The sequence below is a fragment of the Nicotiana tabacum genome, chromosome 11, assembly GCF_000715075.1.
Source record: "Nicotiana tabacum cultivar K326 chromosome 11, ASM71507v2, whole genome shotgun sequence".
Classification (NCBI taxonomy): Eukaryota; Viridiplantae; Streptophyta; class Magnoliopsida; order Solanales; family Solanaceae; genus Nicotiana; species Nicotiana tabacum.
The window spans coordinates 148,411,180-148,438,056 of record NC_134090.1 but is presented as its reverse complement, the minus strand read 5'-3'; the positions used below and the strand labels follow the sequence as shown (position 1 = coordinate 148,438,056).

Sequence of the window (26,877 nt, the reverse complement as noted above, 5' to 3'; positions counted from 1 at the left end):
TACTGTGCATGTTGCCTATGAATAATCAATATATTTAGTGATTTACCTGATTGAAATACAAGTAGTTTCCCTCCGGTGCTTTTCATTGCCAAGAAAGAAGCCTAAAGTAACAAGCAAATAACAAAAACAACAAACGTATTATTCCAACACTGACTTGACTTAAATTACTTACCTGCATGCAGTAACACAATAATGCATAACTCAAACTTTCAATGTCTATATATCATTCCCTAGCCTTAAATCTTCTTTACTCCAATCTGCATGCACGAAAACTATTGCTTTTGTCTAAACCATTGCTTTTGTCTAAACTACTAAATGACATGTGCATTGCAAATAGAATATCTGCCATTCAAGCGAGCTCTATGTATCTTCAAAGCCAAGAAGTTAATAGCTAACTTTAAGGAGAGTGGGAGAACACTTTTTTCAATATAAAAGGATAATTGAACGAAGTACTTGGTTTTTGATAACCAGTGGAGCAAAGTACTTAGTAACAGAAAGTAGATAATAAATCATTAAACATTAAAATATTTTATCCCAAACAAGTTTGTGGCTTTACATCACTCTGAAATTTATGCAACAAAGCTATTGCTTTTAAAAGCACTGTAGAAAACTGCCACTGAAATGGTTCCAGGATTATCGAGTAGTATGGTCAATGGTTATCTGCGGATGCCCAAGGAAAGCTAGGAGGTATCCTCTTACCATGCGGTAGGAGAGTGACCAATGGCATTAACAGATTATTGGTGAATGATCTGTGTCCTGTCTCTTTAAGTTTGTTGACAGCAATTATCTATGGATTTTCCCAAGTTTATCATGTAAAGTATCATACCTTGACTGCAGCACCAAAAGCTGAATCAGCAGTCCTGTTATGTTCGAACAATGTTGGGATGTTTTCTAGGAGAAGCTCTAGATGTTGACGACACTGGAATGCAAAGATATAACCACTTTCACTGGGCACAACTTATATGCTTTAGCCATTTTCTTCCAGAAAAAGGAGAAAGAAAATAAACAGAAAGTCAACATTTTGCAGGACCAACCTCTGAGAGTCGCACAATAACATCGCTCTGAAGGGGAATGTAAACATCTTGGACATCAGGGACAATAAGCATCAATGGCTGCAAACACAGAATCGGGATCAAAAACATAGATTTGTGATCAAATGAGCATGCACTTTTACTTCAAAGTACATCAAACAACTTGCCACAATCTTAATGCACATTGGTATCAATCTCAAATTTAAAAAAAGTACCATCATTTCTTTTACAAAGTAAATTAGTTTATGCATACCAATAAGAGAACCCACTTCAAGCTGTATTTAAAAGTAAGAAGCAAAAGAAATTAAAATAGATTAAATAAAAGAACATCATCATATCAGAAACAACTAGAAGGGAAATAGACTGCAGATATTCCAAAAAGAATAAACACAAAACTGCAAAATCAAGTACAATGGAGCAGGACTACCAATAAAGGGAGACTATAGCAGCTGAGGAATAACTCTTTCCTGTATACTGGCAAATATTCTTTCTCATATTAAAACAATGAATTATCAATTACCAACAGACCAGACAAAAGGAAAATGAAATAAAAGTCATTTTGTTCCTTTTTCTGAAACTACTCCACTCCCTCACAATCTATAAATTTTTATTTCATTTATAATTTACCCGAGAAAATGGGAAATGTATTCAACTAAAGCCTTTGGCTACATTTACATAGAATCTAACAGGAAATAACTTTTAGAAAGCTGCGCAAACATTGTATCCAGATGTCTAGTTTCTACATTTAATTTTCCATCTGAGAGAAACTGTGAGTCATCATACACAGAAAAAAGAAAAAAGACAATAAGTATTTGGTGATTTTGAAAAAGCACTTTTTATTTAATTGGAACAGAAGCTATATCTAGCAGAGTAGATGCATTGCCAGTGTGTAAAACCTGCTGCAGTGCTCGTTTTAGATTGTAAAAATGGATAGTCGAGTCAAATGTAGCAATCCCAACCAATGTTCGAGGACCTTCCTGCAATAACAAGTTGTCAACATCAGAGACAGCTCATATATTCTCCCGATAAATGATGTACATTAAAAATCAAACCAACCATAATAGTGCAAGATAGCTCAAATAGCAGAGTATCATGATCACTAACTTCCATAGACCCAGTTAACCCATCCTTTGACAAGTAAAAGGCAATGTCTAACCACCTGACTAATATCTTCCCTCATGATTTACATTAGATTGATGTAGCTCCTTTTTATCAAATCATGTTCCAGTGAATTCAACTAGGACGCATAACTTGACTTGATCACAAACTGGGTGAATTTAAATCCATGCTTATCTCAACTATCACTCTTCCCACGTTCTGAGCTTGGGGCTGTCGCTGGAGCAGCCAATGGCTCTTGGTGCCAGCTGCCATTATCCCTCAAAAATGATGAGTCAACTATACTTACCTATCGTCCTGAATTATCCAACTATCATTAATATCACGTACTCACGAGGCAATACTTTGCTGAAACACCTCTCCCTCATAGAAACGCAATCAATGCAGACCTCAATTACACATTCTGCCCAATAAATCGAGGTTCACCGCACCATATCATAAAGGACTTAAGACAAACTTGAATTTCCTCAAGTCAAAAAGCTCAGAATCCGATATCAGCATCTCAAAGGATAGAACGGAAAAACTAGTAGCTTGTACATGATTATATTAACACTGAACTTCCAGCCACTTCAACAAATTTAGTATGATAATGAAGTTGTTTCAAAAGGATTTCCACTCAAAAAGACAGGAACGCATATCCTAATCTGTCCTTGATGTAAAGACATTGTCAATTAATGAACTAAATTACCAATAATAAATCAACAGACTTACAGGAAGATAAGAAATAACTTGGCTTATTGCACTGCAAGCAGCTGCAGTTGCACCAGTTTGTATCGCGTTCATGGAGACATCAATAAGGAAGAAATATACAACAGGCATCGGATCGCGCAGCTGAAACAAAATTTCCAAGTTATCACTTGAAAAATCAAAAACATTACCAGCCTATATCAAGGAAAATCACTGCACCAAGAACAAGAAGTGCATTCATAATTGCAAGCAGATTGAAAAACCATAAACAAAGAGTAGTCTTGAGCTAAAAGCATGATTGATTGTCTATCAATAAACATCTCTGTCAAAATAGAATTAAATGTGTTCAACCCATCACCACCACCACCAATCCCTTTTGCTGTCCACAGATCTTGCATCTCGGACCAGCAACTTGACAAATCAGCCACAATGTAGTATATCCCTTTGCCTTCTCCCTACCTTCCTCTTTTCGCTCTTCACATAATTATTTGCATTAGTTTAAATCTGAGTATGTATTACTTAAAGAATTATTAGAGCAGAACTGTTTCCTCCTCAAGCCTATTGAAGAAGATAAGAAGTTCAAGATGACTATCGATATAATCCTCCATTCCTCTTAAATAGGTTAAACTAGCAATAGAACAGCACATACATACTAATGAACTACTACTGAAAAACCATACGTTAGCAAACATTTCCAATGGATATAAGCACTAGGTGACATGCAAACTTCCCTAAATATCAAAACAAATCTAGATAGCAGTTGAAAGCTCTTTGCTCTCTTAAGTGAATGATAACCCTTTGCTTGGAATTCATTTTAAAGACAGTTCTACTTCAATAAACTCATCCAACCATGCCACTAATCAAGGTGTGCAAGCTTGGAATGTAAATTTCAAATAACTCTACATCAATAAACTTATTCAATCATACCACCATATCAAAATCCAACAAAAGGTCACCAACCGTATATTCCTTAGTAGCTACAAATTCAACAGTTCCTCGGCATAGTTCTGGCTTTTCATCAGCATCTCTACGCCTGCCATCTGAACCTAAGTTGCAGTGATAATCACGTGGAGTTTCATTGGTATATCCTGCAAAAAAAGATGTCAAGTGTATGGAAATTAAACTTCAGAATTTCATTCAAACTTCAATATTGGGAATTGCTAAGAGTTTTCATGTTCAGATTCTGTCTTAATTTTATCAGGTGCAGCTATTTAGCATGTTTCTTATCTTTTAGGATTGATTGCACTATGAAAAGCACAATGCCAGTCTTTAATCATGAAATTCGATGGTTTCCTGCTATGTTGGAGTCATACTTATCTAAAAGGAAAAGTGAGTTTGGAAATAAGATACATCTTGCACTGTTAATTGAGTGGAAGCAAGAGAAACTCACTAGAAACCCAAAACAGGAGGCATTAGAGTTTTTCTTTTTCTTTAGTTGTAACCGTAGTAGGAAATACACTTTTGATTCAAGAGTTTGGAGCAATTATGTCCAACTTCTATTGTCCTCTTGATTAAGCTTTTGTTGTTTCATTTCTACTGCTTTATGCAGCCTTGCTGTGGTATCCAAGAGAAGTTTAGGTGGATTTCTTAGACATTTTCCTTATCCCTGTTCTCCAGTTCTCTGCTGCTGAATTGCTCATTCTTTATCTAAGGGTAGACCATGTCCAGCCTCTGTTCCCCCAGTCCTTGAAATCCAATTTTTTCCTTCTACCACTACATCACTTTTCCTATATGGCTGTTATGCCACTACATCATAGCAACAACACAGGGAATCAGCCATTGTGATGTTCAGGGTACTGCAATACCGTTCACCCAGCCCAGAATAATACTTTAATAACTCGCACCAATACAGAAACAATCAGCCCATTAAGTTTTGCACCAATCCAGCCACCAAATAATCCTCAAACCTATGTTGCTCGGACACTTAGAAAATTTCGTCGGGTACGTGTCGGATCCTCCAAAAGTAGTATATTTTTGGAGGATCCAACACAGGTGTGGCATCATTTTAGAGAGTCTGCGCAACATAGCCTCAAACATCAAACCAGCTGTTGAATCTATAAACTTCTGCTGCCAATTTATTACAACAACAACAACAACCCAGTATAATCCCACAAGTGGGGTCTGGGGAGGGTAATATGTGCGCAGACCTTACCCCTACCCCGAAGGGTAGAGAGGCTGTTTCCAGGAGACCCTCGGCTCAAAAATTTGGTCAAATGTATGCTTAAGTGCTTAACACGAGAATCAATCTTCTAATACAAGACAAGTGCCCAAAAAGTTCCTCCTTGGTATGACTACTGCAGTGGGACTCATTAATATGCCTCAAGTGTGTCAGCAAAGTACATTATATTTCAGGATACTTTACTCTCTTTTGTCTCTCGTGAAATGCAAAGAATGATGATTCACGTGAGGTCAATTGATAAAGAAGAATGTTCTTTAGAAAGCTAATTTATTAATAAGACTAATTCGAGCAGAACTTAGGACAAGAAAATTCTATGTTTCAATGTTTGCCGTTCCATATCCTATATTTCTTACATGTTGTCATGCACACATGTCAGACTCGTATCCTTGTCCGAGTCTGTGTCCACGCCCCCTAGGACTTCAATTATGATATCCTAGAGGTTATCAAGAAGCATGCTCTGAACTCCAAGTATTAAGTTTGGCAGAAAAGAATTCATTCGTACCACATAAGTTACAAGTGAAACGTCTTCCCTGATCAATGAACTTCACAAAAGGATTTATGTAGCCTTTGCAACGAAAGCAGCGAACAGGACCACCTTGGCCAAAATCAACAACCTATCAAACAATGCAACATGTCATGTGAGAACAAAGTAAAGACAGCAACACAAGTATTTTCTCACTTAACTTAAGCAACGAGAACCCAATAACAGCTGTTTTCCTCCTAATGGTCACAATAAGGAGTAGCCATAAACCAAAATATATAAGAAGCATACAAAATTCAGTTGATACTTCACACAATTCCATAAGGTCTACCTGCTATTCAATTTTATACCGGTTATAGTCACAAAAAGAACATGGGAAAAAGCATCCCACCAGCACCTAGGAGGATTTTCATCGACACAATATATGAAATATATCGTAAACCTAGTCAAGTATGCCAACCAAAACCAAAGAGATCAAACTAATCATCCACCAAACTAGCATCATCCACAGATTTCACTACCATCTCATATAAGCAAAAACTTAAACTAAAAGGTGTTTCTTTAGTTCCAGCAATGTTACAGACTAGTTAATTGTCATGTTAAGTGTCTTATTTCAGCTCTCCTCTCTCTTGCTGTGATATATGAGCATTTCCCCAGCCTTCTTCCCACTGCCAATAGATCAAGACTTTTAACTCTTTGACTAACTACAGTTCTTTGCCCGTATAGCATAAGATGCATCTTTAGTCCTACCACCTGCTTCAAGCAATTTCTTCCCGCCTAATAGCACTAAACACTAGGGCTGACATATCAAATGCAACAACTAATGTTGAATAACTAATTAACTCTTTCAACACATGTTAATGTTCTTTTAGCATGGATGGATAGGCTTTGATCAGCATAGAAGGAACTTGAAAACTTACATATGAGACTCAAATATCGAGGAAATAATATGCTAGAAGCCTAACAAAAGGAAACAAGATAAATATGAAATGTCTGGCAAGAAAAATGTTCACAAGGAGAAAGGGTGAATTACTTCAATGGGCTCTTCACACGGATGAGGAAGAGCAAAAGGTTGGACCAACAAAGCCAACTGCATTGCAGAGGTCGTCAAAAGGTCAACGGTGCATGGAATCTGTTGAACAAACAACAAGGACCAATCATCTACTATCAGTTCCCATGGTCAGAATTTTTTGGTCAACAAGCATCCACTTCCCAAGGAACAAGAGAAGGTATATATACACAAAATCCATTAGATGGAATGGTAATGTACAGATACACAAAAATATAGTGAAGATAATGCACCTGATTAATAGTACACCTCATGTACCGTGGGCTGCAATTTCCATTATCCCTAAAGATGTAGTCACTGGTAGCAGGCTTCAAGAGAGACAGGAGAAATAGAAGGACATTAGAAAAAGAATAAGGAAAAGAAACTTCAATTGATATGAACCTTTGCTTCGTTTTTCTTATAGTAAATTTATATGAACCTTTACAATACACTAGGATTATTATTTACGGAAAAGCACAGCTCATAAGGCAATAAACACAATCCCTGGAAACCATAAACAATACTTTGAAGCAAAACAATTTCTTTCCTGCAACTAAGATATAATTTACCGGAGGGGGGTTGGCTTGGTTGCCTTGACGAGTTGCGTGCAGGATTACTGCAGAATTTGGAATTGGGCGCGGGACATTATCGGAATCAATTTTTGATTGCCCAGTTAATGCAGATCCAGCATAACCCATAGAAGGAGTTATTGCAGCCTCTGCTTGATTTGAAAGTGGCGGCATCATCCCAAACATCCTAGGCGGTTGCACTGAAGCAGGTACAGCAGAAGGTGGAGCAACCTATGAAACCAGTAAATTCATCATAAATACCTCAAATGAAGTGAAAATATAATACAAGAAGCATACAAAAAGCAGGACCAAGTACAAAAGGCATACTTGAATCTAGTTGATCCAATAACTTAGTCATCATGGTTGTAGGATTTCAAGGAACAAGGAAGAAAAGTACTTTTATAAGCACCATGTTCATAGGTGTTGCTTTTTTTTTGGCAGAAGATCAGTATGCCAATTCCAATTGCAAACAGGACAGGTTGATTTTTTTATTCCATATAGCATCAATTTTCTCTCTCTAAAAACTTAAGCATTTAGATGAAATGATCACACACTTCAAAATGATACCAAAGCAGGAAGAGGTCTTAAGTTCAAGTCTGACTCACAGCCACCCACTTAAGCAAAAGAATTTCCATGTACCTGGCCCATTGAAAAGAATCAGGACAATACGTGAGGGGTCGTGTTGACCACATAATTAAGTAGAAAATATGTGCTCTCTCTAACAGTTTAAGCATTTAGATGTGATTCCCACACACTTCAACATTTCTGAAAATTCGAAAGAAGAAAATCCAACTTTTTCAGTGTTACTCTACACTCTTTTTCATATAAAAGGAATGGCTCAGAGTTACTCTAACCGAAAATAACAAAGGTGAGTTTGGAAGAGAGCATGAATCTCTTTTTCCATAGAAAAGATCTGGGTTGATCAAAGCATACACGTCATTCTTTATTCATGGTAATTGATAGCAGAAGACTTGACTAAAGGATTTTGCACGCGACTTGGCGTATGTTATGGTCTTGAAGTAAAGATTGACAAGAAGCTTGAGAATTTATAGAGTTTCCTAATTAGATTAGAGGAAAGATTCTTTACTTCTCCCTTAACAAAGCATACTGTTGCTTGTGTATTCTGCCAATTTCTGGAGGACAGTAGAAAACATAGCCAAACATGCTGGTTCTCACTCTTAACAGGCTAGACACAAACAGAAAAAAGATCTGCCAGTAGTATGCTTCTACCTAAAGGACATCTTCATTCACATGAAATAATAAGGAAATTAACCTACCTATACTGAAGAACAATATTATGAATCTACAAGAATTACAATCACAAACTATAAGCATCAAAAGACCAAAGGATTTTCCAAAAAAATCGACCCCTAGAATGAGTAAGCTTTTGGAGTCAAAGGTTAATGTTGAAATGTCACACCAAGTAGGATACACATTTTTTCATTAGATATAGGTAAAGAGATGGTCAAGGGAGCAGCTACAGGAATTCCAAGAAGCTACTGATCTAAGCATCACCATGCATCAATGAGCAATCTTATGACATTAACTTCACAACACCATAAATGAGTTACATCATCCAGGTGAAGTGAGTGTATAGAAACTATATAGTATATCAAAATTTGAATTATCTTTTATTGAATTTACTCCTGTTAAAAATTAAGAAAATACTTTCACAAGCTAGCAATGTTGCTAATTTGTTTTATAAGGTTATTGGTTTGAAGCACAATTGTCAAGCATAGACAGTGAACGAACTTAATAACTCATGATCATCAATGTAAAGTCTCTGGTTATCTCATCTCAAGTTCATGAAGATTATGAAGGTACTTATCTAATGAATGAAACCTTATCTAAAGGGACTTCTAAGCCATTCAACTCAAAATAACTAATTTCTTCTTCTCTACTTTTCTTCACTTTATGCCCTTTACCTCATGGTAAGGTCTTAAAACTGCTTTCTCCATTTTAAGGCCCTACTACTCAATGTTTTAAAAGGCGAGGGCTTGAGGCGAGGCGCTTTACCTCTAACGAGGCAACGCGTAGGTACGAGACTCGTATCTATACGTTGTCTCGTGCCTATTTAAATTCTTCTTCCCGTGGCTGTTTCCATCCGTGCCTCTTAGTCAATTGCTGCGCTTTGACCATTTAACTAATCCACGTGTCATGTCACATCATCTTTTAATATAAACTCAGTTTTTTCCCAATACATATACCAACAACAACAACAACAACAACAACCCAGTATAATCCCACTTAGTGGGGTCTGGGGAGGGTAGTGTGTACGCAGACCTTACCCCTACCCTAGGGTAGAGAGACTGTTTCCAAATAGACCCCCGACATCCTTCCCTCCAAGAACTTCCCACCTTGCTCTTGGGGAGACTCGAACTCACAACCTCTCGGTTGGAAGTGGGGGTTGCTTACCGTCAGAGCAACCCCTCTTGTCATACAAAAGGTATGACATACATCATAATATTCAAATTAGTTGCAACGTCGTTACAACTCAAACATCAAAAGTAATGTATTCGATGCAAAATCTTATATGTATCTCTTAAGGAGTAATGAATCTTGAAAGAATTTCGATATTTATTTTTTTTTTAAAAATACTCCTTTTATTTAATATGCTTTCTATTTGAAAGAGAATTTATATAAAATATAATTCAAAATTTAAATATGATTCTCTAGCATCATTTATTTTTAAGTTTCAACAAGTTAATAAAGCGACACATAATTCACCATACTATATCATGATAACTAATTATTTGTAGATAGTTACTAGCTAATACTGAGCTATTAAATTAATAAGTATTGTATCTCGTAAACGTGAAAAACAAATATTTAGGAAAATAATTATAAAAAAATCATGGACTAATATAATAAAGACATAACAAAAGTTAATAAATAAATACTTTTAAATGAAAGATTTATTTAAAATCTACTATCATAGCAGTCTTAGTGGATAACATGCAATAATTTTTATTTTAATTATGACATAAAATACTCTCAACTTAATGATTTATGATTAAGAAAAACGTAATTTTGAATAGTCAACGATTTATTAAGAAAATTTGAGGATTTATAAGGTTAGTTATACACAATTGCATAAAGTTCTATTAGGCAAGCCCAGTACACTAAGCGTTGGGCGTGTCCGGGGCGTAAGCCCTGACAACCGAGGCGTAAGTCTTACAAAACTAAGCCCCACACATAAGCCCAGGGGCATTTTACGAGTGCTCCACCCCAGGGCGAGCCCCGGGAGAGTCCCAATTCTGCCTTTTAAAACAGAGCTACTACTTCAAAAATCCATTTCTTGTCGATACTAACAACCCAATATGTCACGGGTTTGAGCCGTGGAAGCAGCCACTAATGCTTGCATTAGGTTAGGCAGTCTACATCATACCCCTTGGGTGCGGTCCCTTCTCCGACCCTGCGTGAACGCGGGATGCCTTAAACACCAGGCTGCCCTTTTACTAACAGTCCAATACAGAAGCAAGGTATTGCTAAGTTACTGGTAAACAGCATCAAAAGGCTTCATGATTCTCAACATGATAGATTCTTTCTATCAATTAAGTCAGTGAGAATCTCTTGTATCATTAGGCTTACTGAAGCCTTGAGGCTGTTTCTGCAGCCAGAACCAAGAAGCAGCTAATTTTATGTTTACAGAACTCATTAAACTCGTAATTCTCCTGTGACTTACTGATCAAACAAAAAAATGTAAGTGGTGTAGACAACTTATACATATTTTCTTAACTCCCTTGAGCTGTAATCTCTTTGCAATGAATTGTTGACTTTTACTAGTGCGAATAATGGAGCACTAAGTATCCCATAACTTGCCATTCACAACTCTTAAGTTTCATATGTCATGCTACTACACTTGGCAAATAAACTAGCTGTAAATTCTCTGTTATCATGGATGCAAACTATATTGTATTTTTCCTTAAATAGGATATGCGCACAACTGTTACACTAATTTCAGGAAAGTCGAAACATATTACCTTAAAAGTACAATGACAATATGGTAAGCATATTTTACCTGATGAGGCTGTGTGTGCCATGTCTGCATTCCATAAGCAGCACTCATAGGAGGAGGCATGGCTGGGACTGGTGATGCAAAGGGGAAGGAACCTGAAGGAGGTGGCACATTGTGAGCTGATCCCGGAAATGGAGGTGGCGGTTGTGCAGTAACTGATGTTGTGCTGGCAGGTGGACTTCCAAAGGGTGAACGCATCCTTGGAGGGTGAGAAGGAGTTCCAGATGATAACATTGCTGATGGAGGAGCTCCAGCTGGTGGCCTCATTGTATTGCTTGCCGGAGAAAAATGTGGTCCATTCTGCATTGTCCCCGGACCAAGTGCAGGTGGACCATTACTAGCTGAACTAGAAACACCAGAAGGCGGCACAAGAGGGCTTGCTGAAGCGGCAAAAGGTCCTGGTGGGCCAGCATGAGCACCTTGTGCAGAAGGCAAAGCACTAGGTGGCAGGCGAATGGCAGTACCACCCACAGAAGGAGGCACTGCACCAGCAGGAGGTGGCCTAGATGCAAAGGGTGGTGTAGGTTGACCCACAGGAGGGCCAGATGGTCTAGAAATTAAATTGGGAGGCAATGTAGCTTGTGTAGGACCCCTTTGGAATGCGCCAGGTGGAGGAGGTCCTGGACGACTCTCAGGTGGCACACCAGCAAAAGGAGGTGGCTGCTGCCCAGAAGGCGTTGCACTAGGCCTAGGACTACCACTGGGGTTTGAAGGCGGGCGATTGGGTCTATGAATTTGCAAATTTTGCATTCCATCAGGAAGTGCATTAGGATTGTAATTGGGTGGTATATTCCCTGGTCTAGGTCCCACTGGAGCTGCCATCAATTACTAAACAAATTTCCCACCTAAATTAAAAAATCCCAAGTCAGAAAAATGGAAAAACCTCTGTCCCAAGACCACTTGATCTCACACAGAAAACAAGAGAGATACACCATGTGCATTTGATATGAGCGAAAATGTTTTCCACGACAAATATTTTACTTTGTAGAATCATTTACGGGATCATTTTTCAAGTAGTTGCTTTCGTATAAAGTAACATGTGGCAATCCTTTTAAAAAAGGAGGATCACCCATGAAGTACCAAAAAATGCATTGATAATACTTACTATGTCCTATTTTACGTGGTACATTTTCCTTTTTAGTTTGTTCCAAGAAAAAAGCACATTTCTATATTTAGAAATAATTTAACTTTAAAAAACTTTTGATTTTACACTTAAATGAGATGATTTATAATCACACAAAGTCTATGCCTTATTGCACCCAAGGGTGTGGCCTAGTAGTTAACGAATTGGGTTGAGAACTAGGAAGTCTCATGTTTAAATCCTAGCAAAGACAAAAAAAACTAGGTGATCCTTACCATCTATCCAAGCCTTGGTGGATAGAATTACCCGATACCTATTTCGGTGGAAGGTAACAGGTATATCATGGAATTAGTTCATGTGCGCGCTGTTGCGGAAGCCAAATGTATATAGTGTGAATAAGTCACAACTACTATACTAAAAATTATGGCAGCCACCAAATAATAAATAAGACAGTAAAACAACAATAAAGGGAACACCAGAATTTACGAGGTTCGCCTAATTTTGCCTACTCCTCGGACACAACCAATATTTTATTTCACTCCAAAATTACAAGTGAAATAATACTAAAGAGAGAAGATACAAATGCCTTAAACAGATGAGAAGGCAAATGAGAGGTGTGTTTAAATCCTAAACATTAGGCCTTCTTTTATAGGGGAAAACCCCCCCCTCCCCCCAAACTTAACTCCCAACCGATGTGGGACTTTGGCATTTTGCCAAATTTCAACAAATCTCCACCTTGGCAAAATTCCACATTTTCAATTCTCTCTCAATAACAAATTTTGGTTGTGTCTTCATCTTTAATCTTCAGTGTTCAACAATGTTGATCAAATCCAAACAATGTTGAAACTTGATCGCAGTCACTACCTTAGTTAGCATATCAGCAGGATTCTCCGTAGTATGAATTTTCTTCACTGTGACTCCTCCTTCTTCTATGATTTCTCGTACGAAATGATACCGAACATCAATATGCTTCGTCCTTGCATGATAAACTTGGTTCTTCGTTAATTGAATAGCACTTTGACTATCACAAAAAATTGTGATACCTTTTTGTTCAACACCAAGCTCCTTTAGCAATCCTTGAAGCCAAATTGCCTCCTTCACAGCCTCTGTAATAGCCATGTACTCTGCCTCTGTTGTAGACAAAGCAACTGTTGACTGCAAAGTAGACTTCCAACTAACTGGTGCTTTTGCAAAAGTAAACACATAACCAGTAGTTGATCTTCGTTTGTCCAGATCACCCGCAAAATCTGAGTCACAATATCCAACTACAGACTGATTGTATTCCTGCTCAAAAACTAACCCGATATCTACAGTATTATGAATATACCGTAGAATCCACTTCACAGCTTGCCAATGCTCCTTCCCTGGATTGTGCATATATCTGCTAATAACTCCAACAGCTTGTGAAATGTCAGGCCTTGTGCAAACCATTGCATACATCAAGCTACCAACAGCATTTGCGTATGGTACCTTTGACATGTACTCTCGTTCAGCTTCATCCATTGGCGACATAGTAGTACTTAGCTTAAAATGGGGAGCAAGTGGAGTACTAACTGGCTTAGCCTTGTCATCTATGCCAAAACGTTGTAGTACTCTCTTCAAATATTCTTTCTGAGATAAACAGAGTTTCTTTGAACGTCTATCTCTAATTATCTCCACGCCAAGAATTTTCTTTGCCTCACCCAGATCCTTCATCTCGAACTCCTTCTTCAGTTGAATCTTCAACTTATCAATTTCTTCCAAATTCTTGGAAGCTATCAACATATCATCAACATATAGGAGAAGATATACAAAGGAACCATCTTTAAGCTTGTGCAAATACACACAATGATCGTATTTGCTTCTCTTGTACCCTTGCCGCAACATAAACTCGTCAAATCGCTTGTATCATTGTCTAGAAGATTGTTTCAATCCGTACAACGATTTTTCAAGTTTGCACACCATATTTTCTTTTCCAGCAACTTTGAATCCTTCTGGCTGAGTCATGTAGATTTCCTCCTCCAAGTTTCCAGTTTTTACATCCATCTGAACTAGTTCCAAATCCAATTGTGCTACCAAAGCCAACATAATTCTAATGGAGGAATGTTTTACAACTGGAGAAAACACTTCATTGTAATCAATTCCCTCCTTTTGAGCATATCCTTTGGCCACCAATCTTGCTTTGTAGCGAACATCTACTTGGTTAGGAAATCCTTCCTTCTTTGTAAATACCCATTTGCACCCAATTGCTTTCTTTCCCTTCGGGAGATTGGCCAATCTCCATGTATGATTCTGATGAAGGGACTGTATTTCATCATTCATGGCAATCCTCCACTTATCTTCTTCTGAACTTTGGACAGCGTCTTTATAAGTAGTAGGAACATCATCAGTTACAATTGAGGTTGCACAAGCAACCGTCTCTATGAGACGAACAGGTTTCGTTATTGTTCTTTTTGGCCTGCTGGTTGCTATTGATTCAAGTTGTTGTTGAGGTTCCTGAGTTGGAATCTCCTCTACTGGCTCTCCTTCTAGAGGGTAATCTTCATTTGTTTCCTCATCTGCTTCTTGTGTAGGAAAAATAAATTTTCCCTCAAACTCCACCTGCTTAGAAGCACCTTTATTTTGTTTGGTGTCTTCTGTTACCTTATTTACCATAGCAGATTCATCAAAGGTAACATCTCTGCTGAATATTACTTTCTTTGTCATAGGACACCATAAGCGATATCCTTTGACTCCAGAAGTAATTCCCATAAAAATAGCCTTCTTTGCCCTTGGATCCAATTTTGACTCCGTCACATGATAATATGCAGTTGAGTCAAACACGTGCAAAGAGTTATAATCTACAGCAGGTTTTCCATACCATTTTTCAAATGGTGTCTTGCCATCAATAGCAGCAGATGGTAGACGATTAATGAGGTGGCATGCATATGTAATTGCCTCAGCCCAAAATTCTTTGCCCAAGCCAGCATTGGACAACATACACCGTACCTTCTCCAGCAAGGTCCGGTTCATACGTTCTGCCACTCCATTCTGTTGTGGTGTATGTCTAACAGTGAAGTGTCGGACGATGCCATCATTTTCACAGACCTTATTGAAATGATCATTTTTGTATTCACCTCCATTGTGTGTGCGAATACACTTGATCCTCCTGCCTGTCTGATTCTCCACCATCGTCTTCCATTTGAGAAAAATTCCCAACACTTCATCTTTGTTCTTCATTGTATACACTCATACTCTTTGGGAAAAATCATCAACAAAGGTTACAAAATAGTGCTTCCCACCCAATGAAGGTGTTTTGGAAGGACCCCAAACATCAGAGTGTACATAATCCAAAATGCCTTTAGTATTATGGATCGCTGTACCAAATTTAACCCTTGTCTGTTTCCCTTTAACACAATGCTCACAAAACTCCAAGTTGCAAGCCTTTACTCCTTTTAACAATCCTTGATCTGATAGAGTTTTCAAGGATTTTCCTCCAGCATGTCCCAAGCGCATGTGCCATAGCTTGGTTTCTTCTGCCTCTTTGTCGTCACTGGATGTCACTGTCGCTGTCCCAATAACTGTACTGCCACAATAGCGGTACATATTATTATTCTTCCGATTAGCCTTCATTACCACTAGTGCACCGGAACATACTCTCATCACTCCATTTTCTGCAATGATTTTAAACCCTTTTGATTCCAGGGCTCCCACAGAGATGAGAGTCTTCTTCAAATCCGGTACATATCGAACATCTGTTAATGTTCTGATCATTCCATCATGGTTCCTTAATCGTATTGAACCAATGCCATATGAGGTAAGAGGGTTGTTATCCGCTGTGTGGACGACTCCATATTCTCCTTCTTGAAATTCCACGAACCAGTCCCTGTTGGGACACATATGATAGCTACAAGCCGAGTCCATCAACCATATGTCTGATGATGTTGATGACTCTGTTGTAACTAATGAGAAATCTGAATCATCACAATCAGCTACATTTGAATCCATAATGGCCTTTCCATTGTTATGTTTGGCCTTATTCTTCAACTTCGGACAGTCTTTCTTCCAGTGCCCTTTTTCTCGACAAAAGGCACATTCATCTTTGTTGGGTCTGGATCTTGACTTGGATCTTCCCTTCTTTGTCCTCGTTTGACTTTGAGGACGACCCCTCACAAATAGTGTTTCTCCTTCTCCGCCCTTCTGTTTTTCTCGCTTTCTTTGTTCATAGCTGTACAAAGCCGAACAAACTTCTCTAAGAGAAACTTCGTCATTTCCATGGAGTAGAGTAGTTTCAAGGTGCTCGTACTCATCAGGAAGTGACGCCAATAACATCAAGGCCAAGTCACCATCATCATAAGTTGTATCCATATTTTGCAAATCTGTGACCAACTTATTGAAACTGGTGATATGTTCATTCATCGTGGTACCAGGAACATAGGTGAAATGAAACAGTCTCTTCTTCATGTACAATTTATTTTGACTATTTTTCTTCAAAATTTTATCCTCCAGTGCTTTCCATAATTTACTTGCAGAAGTTTCCTTTGTGTATGGATATTTCTGCTCTCTAGCAAGGAAGGATCGAATGGTACCGCAAGCAACACGGTTGAGAATCTTCCAATTTTCTTCTCCAATAACATCTGGTTTCTTTTCTTCAATGGCCAGATCTAGCCTTGTTGAAAAAGGACATCTAGAACCTCGCCTTGCCACATCCCAAAATGCCCGGACCCGTCAAAAATTTCTACCGCAAATTTCGCATTTGACACAATTCTTGTCATAAGCGAAGATGTCAATGATGACGTATTGTTGACACTTGATGTAGATTCTTCTTGTTTATTGTCTCCCATATTTGACACAAATATTATTTAATAACTGACGACACAAATCAAGATTATTTCCTTTCTGATGTAGAAGATCAGACTAAGCTGCAACCACAGAGCATACTAAGACAGAACCTTGACTCAGTTACCAAGATAAATCTTTTCTGATGTGGAAGATCAGACTATGCTGCAACCACAGAGTATACTTAGACAGTACCTTGGCTCTGATACCAATTGTTGCGGAAGCCAAATGTATATAGTGTGAATAAGTCACAACTACTATACCAAAAATTATGGCAGCCACCAAATAATAAATAAGACAGTAAAGCAACAATAAAGGGAACACCAGAATTTACGAGGTTCGGCTAATTTTGCCTACTCCTCGGACACAACCAATATTTTATTCCACTCCAAAAATACAAGTGAAATAATACTAAAGAGAGAAGATACAAATGCCTTAAACAGATGAGAAGGCAAATGAGAGGTGTGTTTAAATCCTAAACATTAGGCCTTCTTTTATAGGGGGAAAATCCCCCCAAAACTCAAGAGCCCACCGATGTGGGACAAAAATTTGCCAAACTTCAACAAATCTCCACCTTGGCAAAATTCCACATCTTCAATTTTCTCTCAATAACAAATTTTGAAAGGTATTTCTTTTTTTCTTAAACTTCATGTCAAGTCAAATACCATTACACAAATTGGAATGGAAAGAGTAATATCTTTTAGTATTAAATATTAAAATTAGTGTCTACCTGACACAAGTGATATGAAAAGAACTATGACGTGTAAAAGTACAATAACTTCCCTCACAAGTTTAAAAACTGGAACCTATTAATTAAAAGAAAAATCTTTTAGTAACAAAACACTGAATAAGAAATCTCACCAGCAAGCCGTCGACGGAATTAACGGACGTCTTCGCCGGCGGCAAAGAAAAGGCGACAACTTTTGTTAACTGAGACCGTTACAACTGAACAGTCAAATCAACCGCTGATTTTAGTGATCAATGCGACCTGAAACAAGACATAATTAGAGATTGTTAAAACTTTAAACTTCAGAACTAGTAGAGACGCATTCAGAATTTATAACTCAAAATTAGAGAGTGACGATGCAGTACATTACAACGATAAACTTTCTAAAAATAGTTTATTTATATACCGCAAGATTTTAGTGGCATTATATGATTTTTAAGGGGAAAGAGGGGAGAAGAAACCTGAAGATGTTAGGGGAAGAAGATTGCAGGCGCAAAGCTATGGAATTTAAGGGGAGGAGGGGTTTAAGTTTAACGGTTTATATATCAAAAAAAAAAAAAAGGGGGGGGGGGGTGGGGGGCGGGGGAGGGGGTGTGTCCATATTTGCTCTTAGATTGTGCAATATTTTGGTTTTCCTTATATTCTTGATTTGGTCCTTTTGGGGCCATCCCATAAAATTGGAACCATGATATTATAGATTTCGAATCTTGGATGAATAAAGTATTGTGATTGGACAAAAGCCAAGAGAATGACATTATATAAGGAAATATGAAGTATTTTTATGGTCACAAAATTAAGAGTACGATTCTATAAAAAAAAAAAAATTACACCGTCACATAAAAATCTTTATCTATATCTATATCTATATCTATATATCTTCTATATCTATACTATATTAAAAATATGAAGGCCCTTACCGAAATGTCGTTCACCTTTTTTATCCTTTAAAAATAATTTTTATGATAAACAAAATTGTAATTTAAGTTACTTTCCTAACATTTAGGATTTTGAAATCAATTAAACTTTTGCATATTAAACTTTTCCTTATTAAATTAGGTAAGAAAACCTAATATTTAGGAATTTAAATCAATAAATATTTTACCTTATATAAGTTGTACTAATTGAACATAAATCCTTTTTGATGTGAACGTTCTTATATGGTAACTTCAATTGATTTGCAATCAAAAACTTAAAATATTGGAACTTAAAATCACATATTAAATTAAAAGTATTTAATATAATAACGATCTAAACTAAAATTGTTTTAACGCGAAACAACCAAATATGCATTTTAAATATTCTTATTTTAGTCAAATAAAATATTTAATCCATGTTCAAATAAGCACCCAAAATGATTATTTGATGCCTTATATAATCATATTAAATAGTAAATAATTAAAAAAAAATCCCTTAAAAATAAATTTCATATTGAATAAAATGCAATGTAAATAATTTTCTAATTATTAAGACTTTAAATTTAATTAAAATGCAATGTAAATAATTTTCTAATTATTAAGACTTTATTAAAAAATTGTTTTTCAAAACTTCCAAAACAACCGTCATTAAATGACTCTACAAGTCTTTCGCCACACAATACGATTTGTTATTCAAGTTTTGAAAAAATATTTGTTTTTTTGGAAAAGGAAGAATGTGTGTGCCTGTCAAAGAAATAAAAAATATACTATAATAATTGTTCTATTTACTTAAACAACGTTGTTAGCGGAAACATAAAAGAAAGAACACAAGATTTAACGTGGTTCGGATCAAAATAATCCTACGTCCACCAAAGAAGAATTGTCTTTTTAATATTAACAAAGGAAGGGGAGAGTTCCAAATTACACTTAAGAGAATTTCTCTCTTAACTCTCTACTCAGTACAATGTGTTGTATTATTTTTAGGATGGTTTCTACAAATGAAGGAGTGCATCTCTTTATAGAGGTAAAGACCTCCTCTTGATGCCATTGGTGACATCAAACTACCTCATCTTGATGTCGTGGGTGACATCAAAGGAGGAAGCTTCCTCCTAGCATCCACACCAACTCTTTCCACCAACTCTTCCAATTGGCATGCCATTATTGACTAAACATAAACCAACACCTTCAATCTCCACCTTGGTTTGCGTTTCGAGTGTGCGTGTGAACAACTCTGGCCAAAACTTCTAAGCTTACTGGGCAACCCCGTTGTAAGAAACAAGAAGAATCAAACCATTGTTGAACACACCTAACAACTGTTCTCTTCGGAGTTGCATCAGTTGATGCACACCCCCGCCAAGTCCTTGCAGTGTGCAAACTTAGCGAGTGGGACTATCTTGGTCAACATATCTGCAGCATTATCGTCTGTGATAATCTTCACGACCTTGATAATTCCCTCTTCAACAACATCTCGAATAAAATGAAATCTGACATCAATGTGTTTAGTGCGCTCATGAAATCTCTGATTTTTCATTAGATGAATAGCACTCTGACTATCACATCTAAGAGTTGATTCCAGCTGAACCAAACTCAATTCCGCTACTAAACCTTTCAACCAGATAGCTTCCTTCACCGCCTCCACTGCTGCCATGTATTCTGCTTCTGTCGTAGACAAAGCGGCAATCGACTGCAGAGTCGACTTCCAACTAACGGCACTGCCAACAAGGGTAAAGATGTATCTAGTTGTGGACCTTCTTCTGTCAAGATCTCCTGCATAGTCAGAATCTACATAACCGAGAATTGAAATACCTCCACCACTTTTTCGAAAGGTCAGACCAACACCAGAAGCTCCTTTGAGATATCTCAATATCCACTTGACACCTTCCCAATGCCTCTTTCCTGGGCTGGACATGTATCTACTTACCACACTTACAGATTGAGCAATATCTGGACGTGTGCATACCATAGCATACATAATGCTACCAACTGCACTGGCATAAGAAATCTTTGACATATGCCCCACCTCATCCTCGGACTGAGGCATTTGTAACTCTGAAAGTTTAAAATGAGGAGTTAATGGTGTACTTACAGGCTTGCGCGTATGCATATTGAATCTCTTGAGAACCCTTTCAATATACCTCTTCTGAGAAAGATGTACAACACCGTCTTCTCTTGAAATCTCCATACCAAGGATTTTCTTTGCAGCTCCTAAATCCTTCATGTCAAATTCCTTACTCAACAGTTTCTTCAAAGCATTTATCTCTGTAATGTTGTTAGCAGCAATAAGCATATCATCAACATACAACAGTAAATAAATCATTGAGTTACTAGACATCTTCTTGTGATACACACAGCTATCAAATGCACTCTTTGAGAATTCATGTGTAGTCATGAATGCATCAAACCTCTTGTACCACTGTCTAGGAGATTGCTTCAAACCATACAAAGACTTCTTTAGTTGGCATACGTGATCTTCTTTTCCCTCAGCTAGGAAACCTTCAGGCAGATCCATATAGATTGTCTCTTCTAGATCACCGTGTAAGAAAGCAGTTTTGACATCAAGTTGTTGAAGCTCCAAGTCAAATTGGGCAAACAATGCTAGTAACACGTGAATTGAGCTATGCTTCACGACTGGAGAGAAAATCTCATTGTAGTCAATTCCCTCCTTCTGACTGAATCCTGTTGCAACCAATCTCGCCTTGAACCTATCATCTTCCACTTCAGAAATTCCCTCTTTCTTTCGGTAGACCCACTTGCATCCAACTGTCCTCTTCCCCTTTTGTCTTTTCACTAAGACCCATGTCTGATTCTTGTGAAGAGACTCCATCTCTTCAGTCATGGCTAACCGCCATTGTACAGCATCCTTGCAAGAAGTTGCTTCAATATACGAGGAGGGCTCCAGATCCTTAATCTCTTCTTGTTCAGCTACGAACGCATATGCAATCAAGTTTGCTTGATCTATAAGGCGTTCCGGTTCTCGTGTCTGCCTCTTCTTCCTCCCCTTTGCAATTGTGTATGGTTCATTGACAACAAGTTCTTCAAGGTCTACATCTTCTGACTCATCTTTAACCTGAGTCTCTTGATCCTTTTCCTTGGCAAGCTCCACCGGAAGCTCCACCTGCTCGTCGTTCTTGTTTCCTGAAAACTCCACAAAAACTTTACGGGGATCAAGTATAGAGGATTCATCAAAGGTGACATCTCTACTAACTATAAATTTGAGTAAAGACAAACACCAAAGTTTGTACCCTTTTATTCCATCCACATACCCTACGAATATGGCCTTCTTAGCCCTTGGTTCAAGCTTTCCTTCATTAACGTGATAATAAGCTGGACACCCAAATACTCGTAAGTATGAATAGTTAGAGGGTTCACCTGACCATACCTTATTCGGAGTCTTAAAGTCAATTGTCGATGCTGGAGATCGATTGACAATATGAGCAGCAGTGTGAACTGCTTTAGCCCAAAATACTTTGGACATTTTGGCTTGTAGGAGCATACAACGAGCCTTTTCAAGAAGAGTTCTGTTCATTCTCTCGGCAACTCCATTCTGCTGTGGGGTATGCCTGATAGTCCTATGTCTTGAGATCCCATGAACCTTGCAGAATTCATTAAACTCTTCATTGCGAAACTCCAAGCCATTGTCTGTGCGAAGATACTTGATTTTCTGCTACATTTGATTTTCAACCAAAATCTTCCACTCTTTAAATGCTTCAAAAGCATCACTTTTTGCCTTCAAAAAATGCACCCAAACCTTTCGTGAGAAATCACCAATAAAAGTGAGAAGATACCTCTTTTTGCCCTTCAATGGAAGTTTAGAGGGACCCCATAAATCTGAATGGATGTAGTCTAGCACTCCTCTTGTCTTGTGTTTGCCAGTGCTGAAGTTGACCTTCTTTTGCTTCCCTAGAACGCAGTGCTCACAGAAGTCAAGTGTATTGATCTTCTCACCTTCCAAAAGTTTACGATTGCTCAATATCTCCAGTCCACGTGCGCTCATATGACCCAGTCTCATGTGCTATAGTCTTGCCTTGTCATCATTAGATAACTGCACTGTAGATGCATTTGCAGAGCCAACAATGGTGCTTCCAGCCAATGTGTAAAGGCCGTTCTCCAGCTTGCCTTTCAGCATGACTAAAGAACCTTTAGTCACCTTTATAGTTCCTGCTTCGCTCGTGTACCTGTAGCCTTGTTCATCCAGAGTACTCAGGGAGATCAAATTCTTCTTCAGATCAGGAACATGACGGACTTGTGTAATAGTCCTCACGACTCCATCATGGCAGCGAACCCGAACTGAGCCAATGCCAACTATTGCACAAGTTACATTATTGCCCATTACTATGGTTCCTCCACTTTTCTCATAGCCGCTAAACCAGTCTTTTCGGAACGTCATATGCAGAGTGCAAGCAGAGTCTAACACCCATTTGTTTCCATAACTACTATTATTATTACACGATGTTGTTAGTACATAATCATTATCAAAATCATGTACCTGTTCAACTGTGGATGCACTCGCCTTTTCCTTGGACTTTGACATTGGGCAGTCTCGTTCAAAGTGCCCCTTCTTGCCACAACCCCAACACTCTGTATTCTTCTTGTTCACACGAGACTTTGATATGTGCTTTGTTTTGCTCTTTCCCTGTTGGCTAGTCCGCCCTCTCACAAAGAGCCCACTTGCCTGGTCATCTCTATCTCCTTCAATGTGCCTCCGCACATCACTAGAGTTAAGTGTCTACCGCACTTGCTCAAGCTTGATAGGCTCCTTGCTATACATCATTGAATTCTCAATATCACGATATCCTGAAATCAATGAAAATAACAAAGCACATGCAAGCGTCTCCTCCTCCTTTTTAATTCCTGCAATCTATAAGTCCATGATAAGTTTATTGAACACATCTAAATGATCTTGTAACGAAGTACCTGACCCCATCTTAAATGTGTGAAGACGCCATTGTAACAACATCCTTGTTGTCACTGATCGGTCTTGGTATAGCCCTTCTAGCTTTTTCCATAACTGTTTGGCCGTCTCTTCGGTACCCGTACTCACTTCACAAAGCACGTTAGGTGCAAGGGATAGTTGGATTGCACTCAATGCATCCCCTTCAATCTTCTTCTTGTCGGGAGCTGATATATCCTTAGGATACTTTCCGTCAATAGCATGGATTGAACCTTCTCTCCGCAGTAACGCCATCATCTGGATCTTCCAGCTATTGAAGTTGTTGCGTCCATTGAATCTATCAATTTCAAACTTCATGGAACTCATCTTTTCTTGTTCTTCCTCCTTGGATCGTTAAAGAATCTTGTTGCTCTGATACCAATTGTTAGCGGAAACGTAAAAGAAAGAACACAAGATTTAATGTGGTTCAGATCAAAATAATCCTACGTCCACCAGAGAACAATTGCCTTTTTAATATTAACAAAGGAAGGGGAGAGTTCCCAATTACACTTAAGAGAATTTCTCTCTTAACTCTCTACTCACTACAATGTGTTGTATTATTTTTGGGATGGTTTCTACAAATGAAGGAGTGCATCTATTTATAGAGGTAAAGACCTCCTCTTGATGTCATTGGTGACATCAAACTACCTCCTCTTGATGTCATGGGTGACATCAAAGGAGGAAGCTTCCTCCTAGCATCCACACCAACTCTTTCCACCAACTCTTCCAATTGGCATGCCATTATTGACTAAACATAAACCAACACCTTCAAACGTAGTAGGTGGCTTTAAACATATAAACAATGTTATGAATTTTTTAAAACAATGGCAACTCCATTGTTTTGGCTACACCTTTTAGTTAAGCAAGAAAATAATAAAGCTCTAGACAACTTTTCTTTTATGGATTTTGAGCCGAAATTAAATTACACAATTAAAAAAATAGTCATTTGCATCTAACAAAAAATAATACACAATTAGTACTTTATTATCTTAGCTAAAATTATTTTTATTTATGGTGAAACTGCAGCTAAGTTTTTACAAATTTAGCCCCCAAAAAAATAAAATATACAATTGGATCAAATAGCCACTGTATTTTAAAAAGAAATTAAAATACAAAGTTAGATAAAGTTTGCATTATATATCAAGATAAAGTAAGAAGAAATACACAATATATTCTAACAAATAAGCAATTATATTAATGATTGAAAAATATTATATCTGAAAGTTGATTTTTAAATTTTTCTTCACATGGCTAAAGGAGAGTGTATATATCCATGCACTTAACCACATCAATGTCCAGGAGTAACAACTATCAAATGGCTGACTTGGGGGTAACTAAGAATATAATTTGTTTAAGGGTGTAACTAATTTTGTGCAAAGCATAGGGCTTTTTTTAACATAAGCTCCATATTTTTCACTCATAGATTAATATAGTCCTTTTAGAATCCTTTAACGATAAGCAATTCCATTATAATTTTACTTTTACTTCCATAAAAGAAAATACTTAGATACATATGGTTATGTGCTTGAACGAAGAAAGAAATCTCACTCCAAAATGAAGAAAAAGTAGATTAATCAAAATATAGCGATTGAATAATACCTTTTGCAATTGTATTTAGTCTTTTTTAATATATTGAAAATAATTCATATGACATTTCTTATTGATAATAAAAATAAAATAATTACATATTTGTCTTAAGAAGTTTTGAAAAAATAATTTGCGGGTCAAGAATTTCGACACTAAGTTCCGATATATGGGCAAAACTTGGTAAAATTAGCACGGACTAGCCAGTTTTCGGATTGGTCATTCAAAAATAACCAGAGTTTGCAAAGTCATTAAAAAATAGCCACTATTTTGCTGCATCACGAAAAGTTCCAGCATAATATACTGGAGATAGGTGCACCTGTGTATGAACTTCCAACATATTATGCTGTAACTCCAACACGCAGAAAGTTTCAATATATTATGTTGGACCGGTATATTATAATGAAACTCCAGTATATTATACAGGAGTTCCAGTATACTTATGCTGGAACTACAGTATATTATGCTGGAGTATTTTCCGAATTTTAAACAGTATTTTTGTTTAGATTTATCTTTACATGAAAAGTGACAAAATTTCGATTACTTTTGAAACTGTAGCTATTTTTGAATGACCACTTGTAAATCTGGCTATTTTTGAATTTCTCCGTATAAATCCTTATGCACTAAAGGCCCCAAATCTTCAAAGGCAAATAGTCATCTACCACAGTTTCAAAAGTAATCGAAATTTAGCCACGTTTCATGTAAAGATAAATCTGAACGAAAACATTGTTCAAAATCCGGAATATATTCCAGCATAATATATTGGAGTTCGAATTTTTTACATGTGAACTTCTAATATACTGGAGTTTCAGCATAATATACTGGTCCAACATAATATGCTGGAAGTTCATATATAGGTATTCCAATCTCCGATATATTATGCTGGAACTTTCCGTGTGCTGGAGTTGCAGCATAATATGTTGGAAGTTCATACACAGGTGCATCAATCTCCAATATATTATGCTAGAACTTTTCGTGTTGCAGCAAAATAGTGGCTATTTTTCAATAATTTTACAAATGCTGGTTATTTTTCGATTATCGGTCCGAAAACTAGTTAGCCCGTGCTATTTTCACCAAAACTTGCCTTGCGTCCTACCCATACCTCCGAGGGGACTATTCTATGTTGACCACAAGTTTTGACGGACAACATGTGTGCCAGCAATTTCTTAATAGTACTATCTTCAAATCATTGTAATCTCCATTACTGCATTATCAATTGCTACATCCGTTATGCTGATCTCTACCATTAAAGTTCATACAAGGAAAACAAGTAAGAGACATGATTTATGTATGACCAATTTCTCAGAAACATGAATTGTCAAGAGTACGAACCCATCTTTTTTTTTTTTCAATGTAAGACGGGTCGTGTGCCATGTCATTAAATTGTTACCAAATATATATTTTCCAGCTAAGGAGTATACTTTTGTTCACCATTTTCAATAGTTGAATCACTTCTTTGTTTTAAAATATAAGAAAAATAATTTTGTTACACGATTTCCTATTAATATATATAGTATACCACTTGCCTTTTTCCTTGTTCTCCTTAAATACTTGCTCAAGGCTATATCATGGTTCCGTCGGGATGATCATGTTGGACCTAAAGTCGTATAGGCATTCATCCTTCTTGTCTTTGATTGATTGCCAACTAACATCGGAGAAAGATCAAATCGCGCAGGGAAGGGGTGCTACTCATCATCTCATCCCAAGCAAGAGCC

General features: G+C 37.4%; 1 protein-coding gene across 1 annotated transcript in view; it reads right to left on the bottom strand.

Annotated features, from left to right (window-relative positions):
* The window catches only part of LOC107801078 (protein transport protein SEC24 C-like), a 28,577-nt gene extending 10,292 nt beyond the window's left edge, over positions 1–18,285 (bottom strand). Inside the window, exons 1-13 of the mRNA XM_075225547.1 lie at positions 18,196–18,285; positions 17,869–17,995; positions 11,133–11,974; positions 7,112–7,342; positions 6,797–6,871; positions 6,528–6,626; positions 5,516–5,627; positions 3,795–3,922; positions 2,859–2,978; positions 1,928–2,008; positions 1,035–1,112; positions 827–919; positions 47–101 (exon numbers count right to left, since the gene is read on the bottom strand). Coding sequence (XP_075081648.1) covers positions 47–101; positions 827–919; positions 1,035–1,112; positions 1,928–2,008; positions 2,859–2,978; positions 3,795–3,922; positions 5,516–5,627; positions 6,528–6,626; positions 6,797–6,871; positions 7,112–7,342; positions 11,133–11,951 — 1,891 coding nt within the window. The 5' untranslated portion in view covers positions 11,952–11,974; positions 17,869–17,995; positions 18,196–18,285. The remainder of the gene's footprint in view (positions 1–46; positions 102–826; positions 920–1,034; positions 1,113–1,927; positions 2,009–2,858; positions 2,979–3,794; positions 3,923–5,515; positions 5,628–6,527; positions 6,627–6,796; positions 6,872–7,111; positions 7,343–11,132; positions 11,975–17,868; positions 17,996–18,195) is intronic.
* Between the last annotated feature and the right edge of the window lie 8,592 nt (positions 18,286–26,877).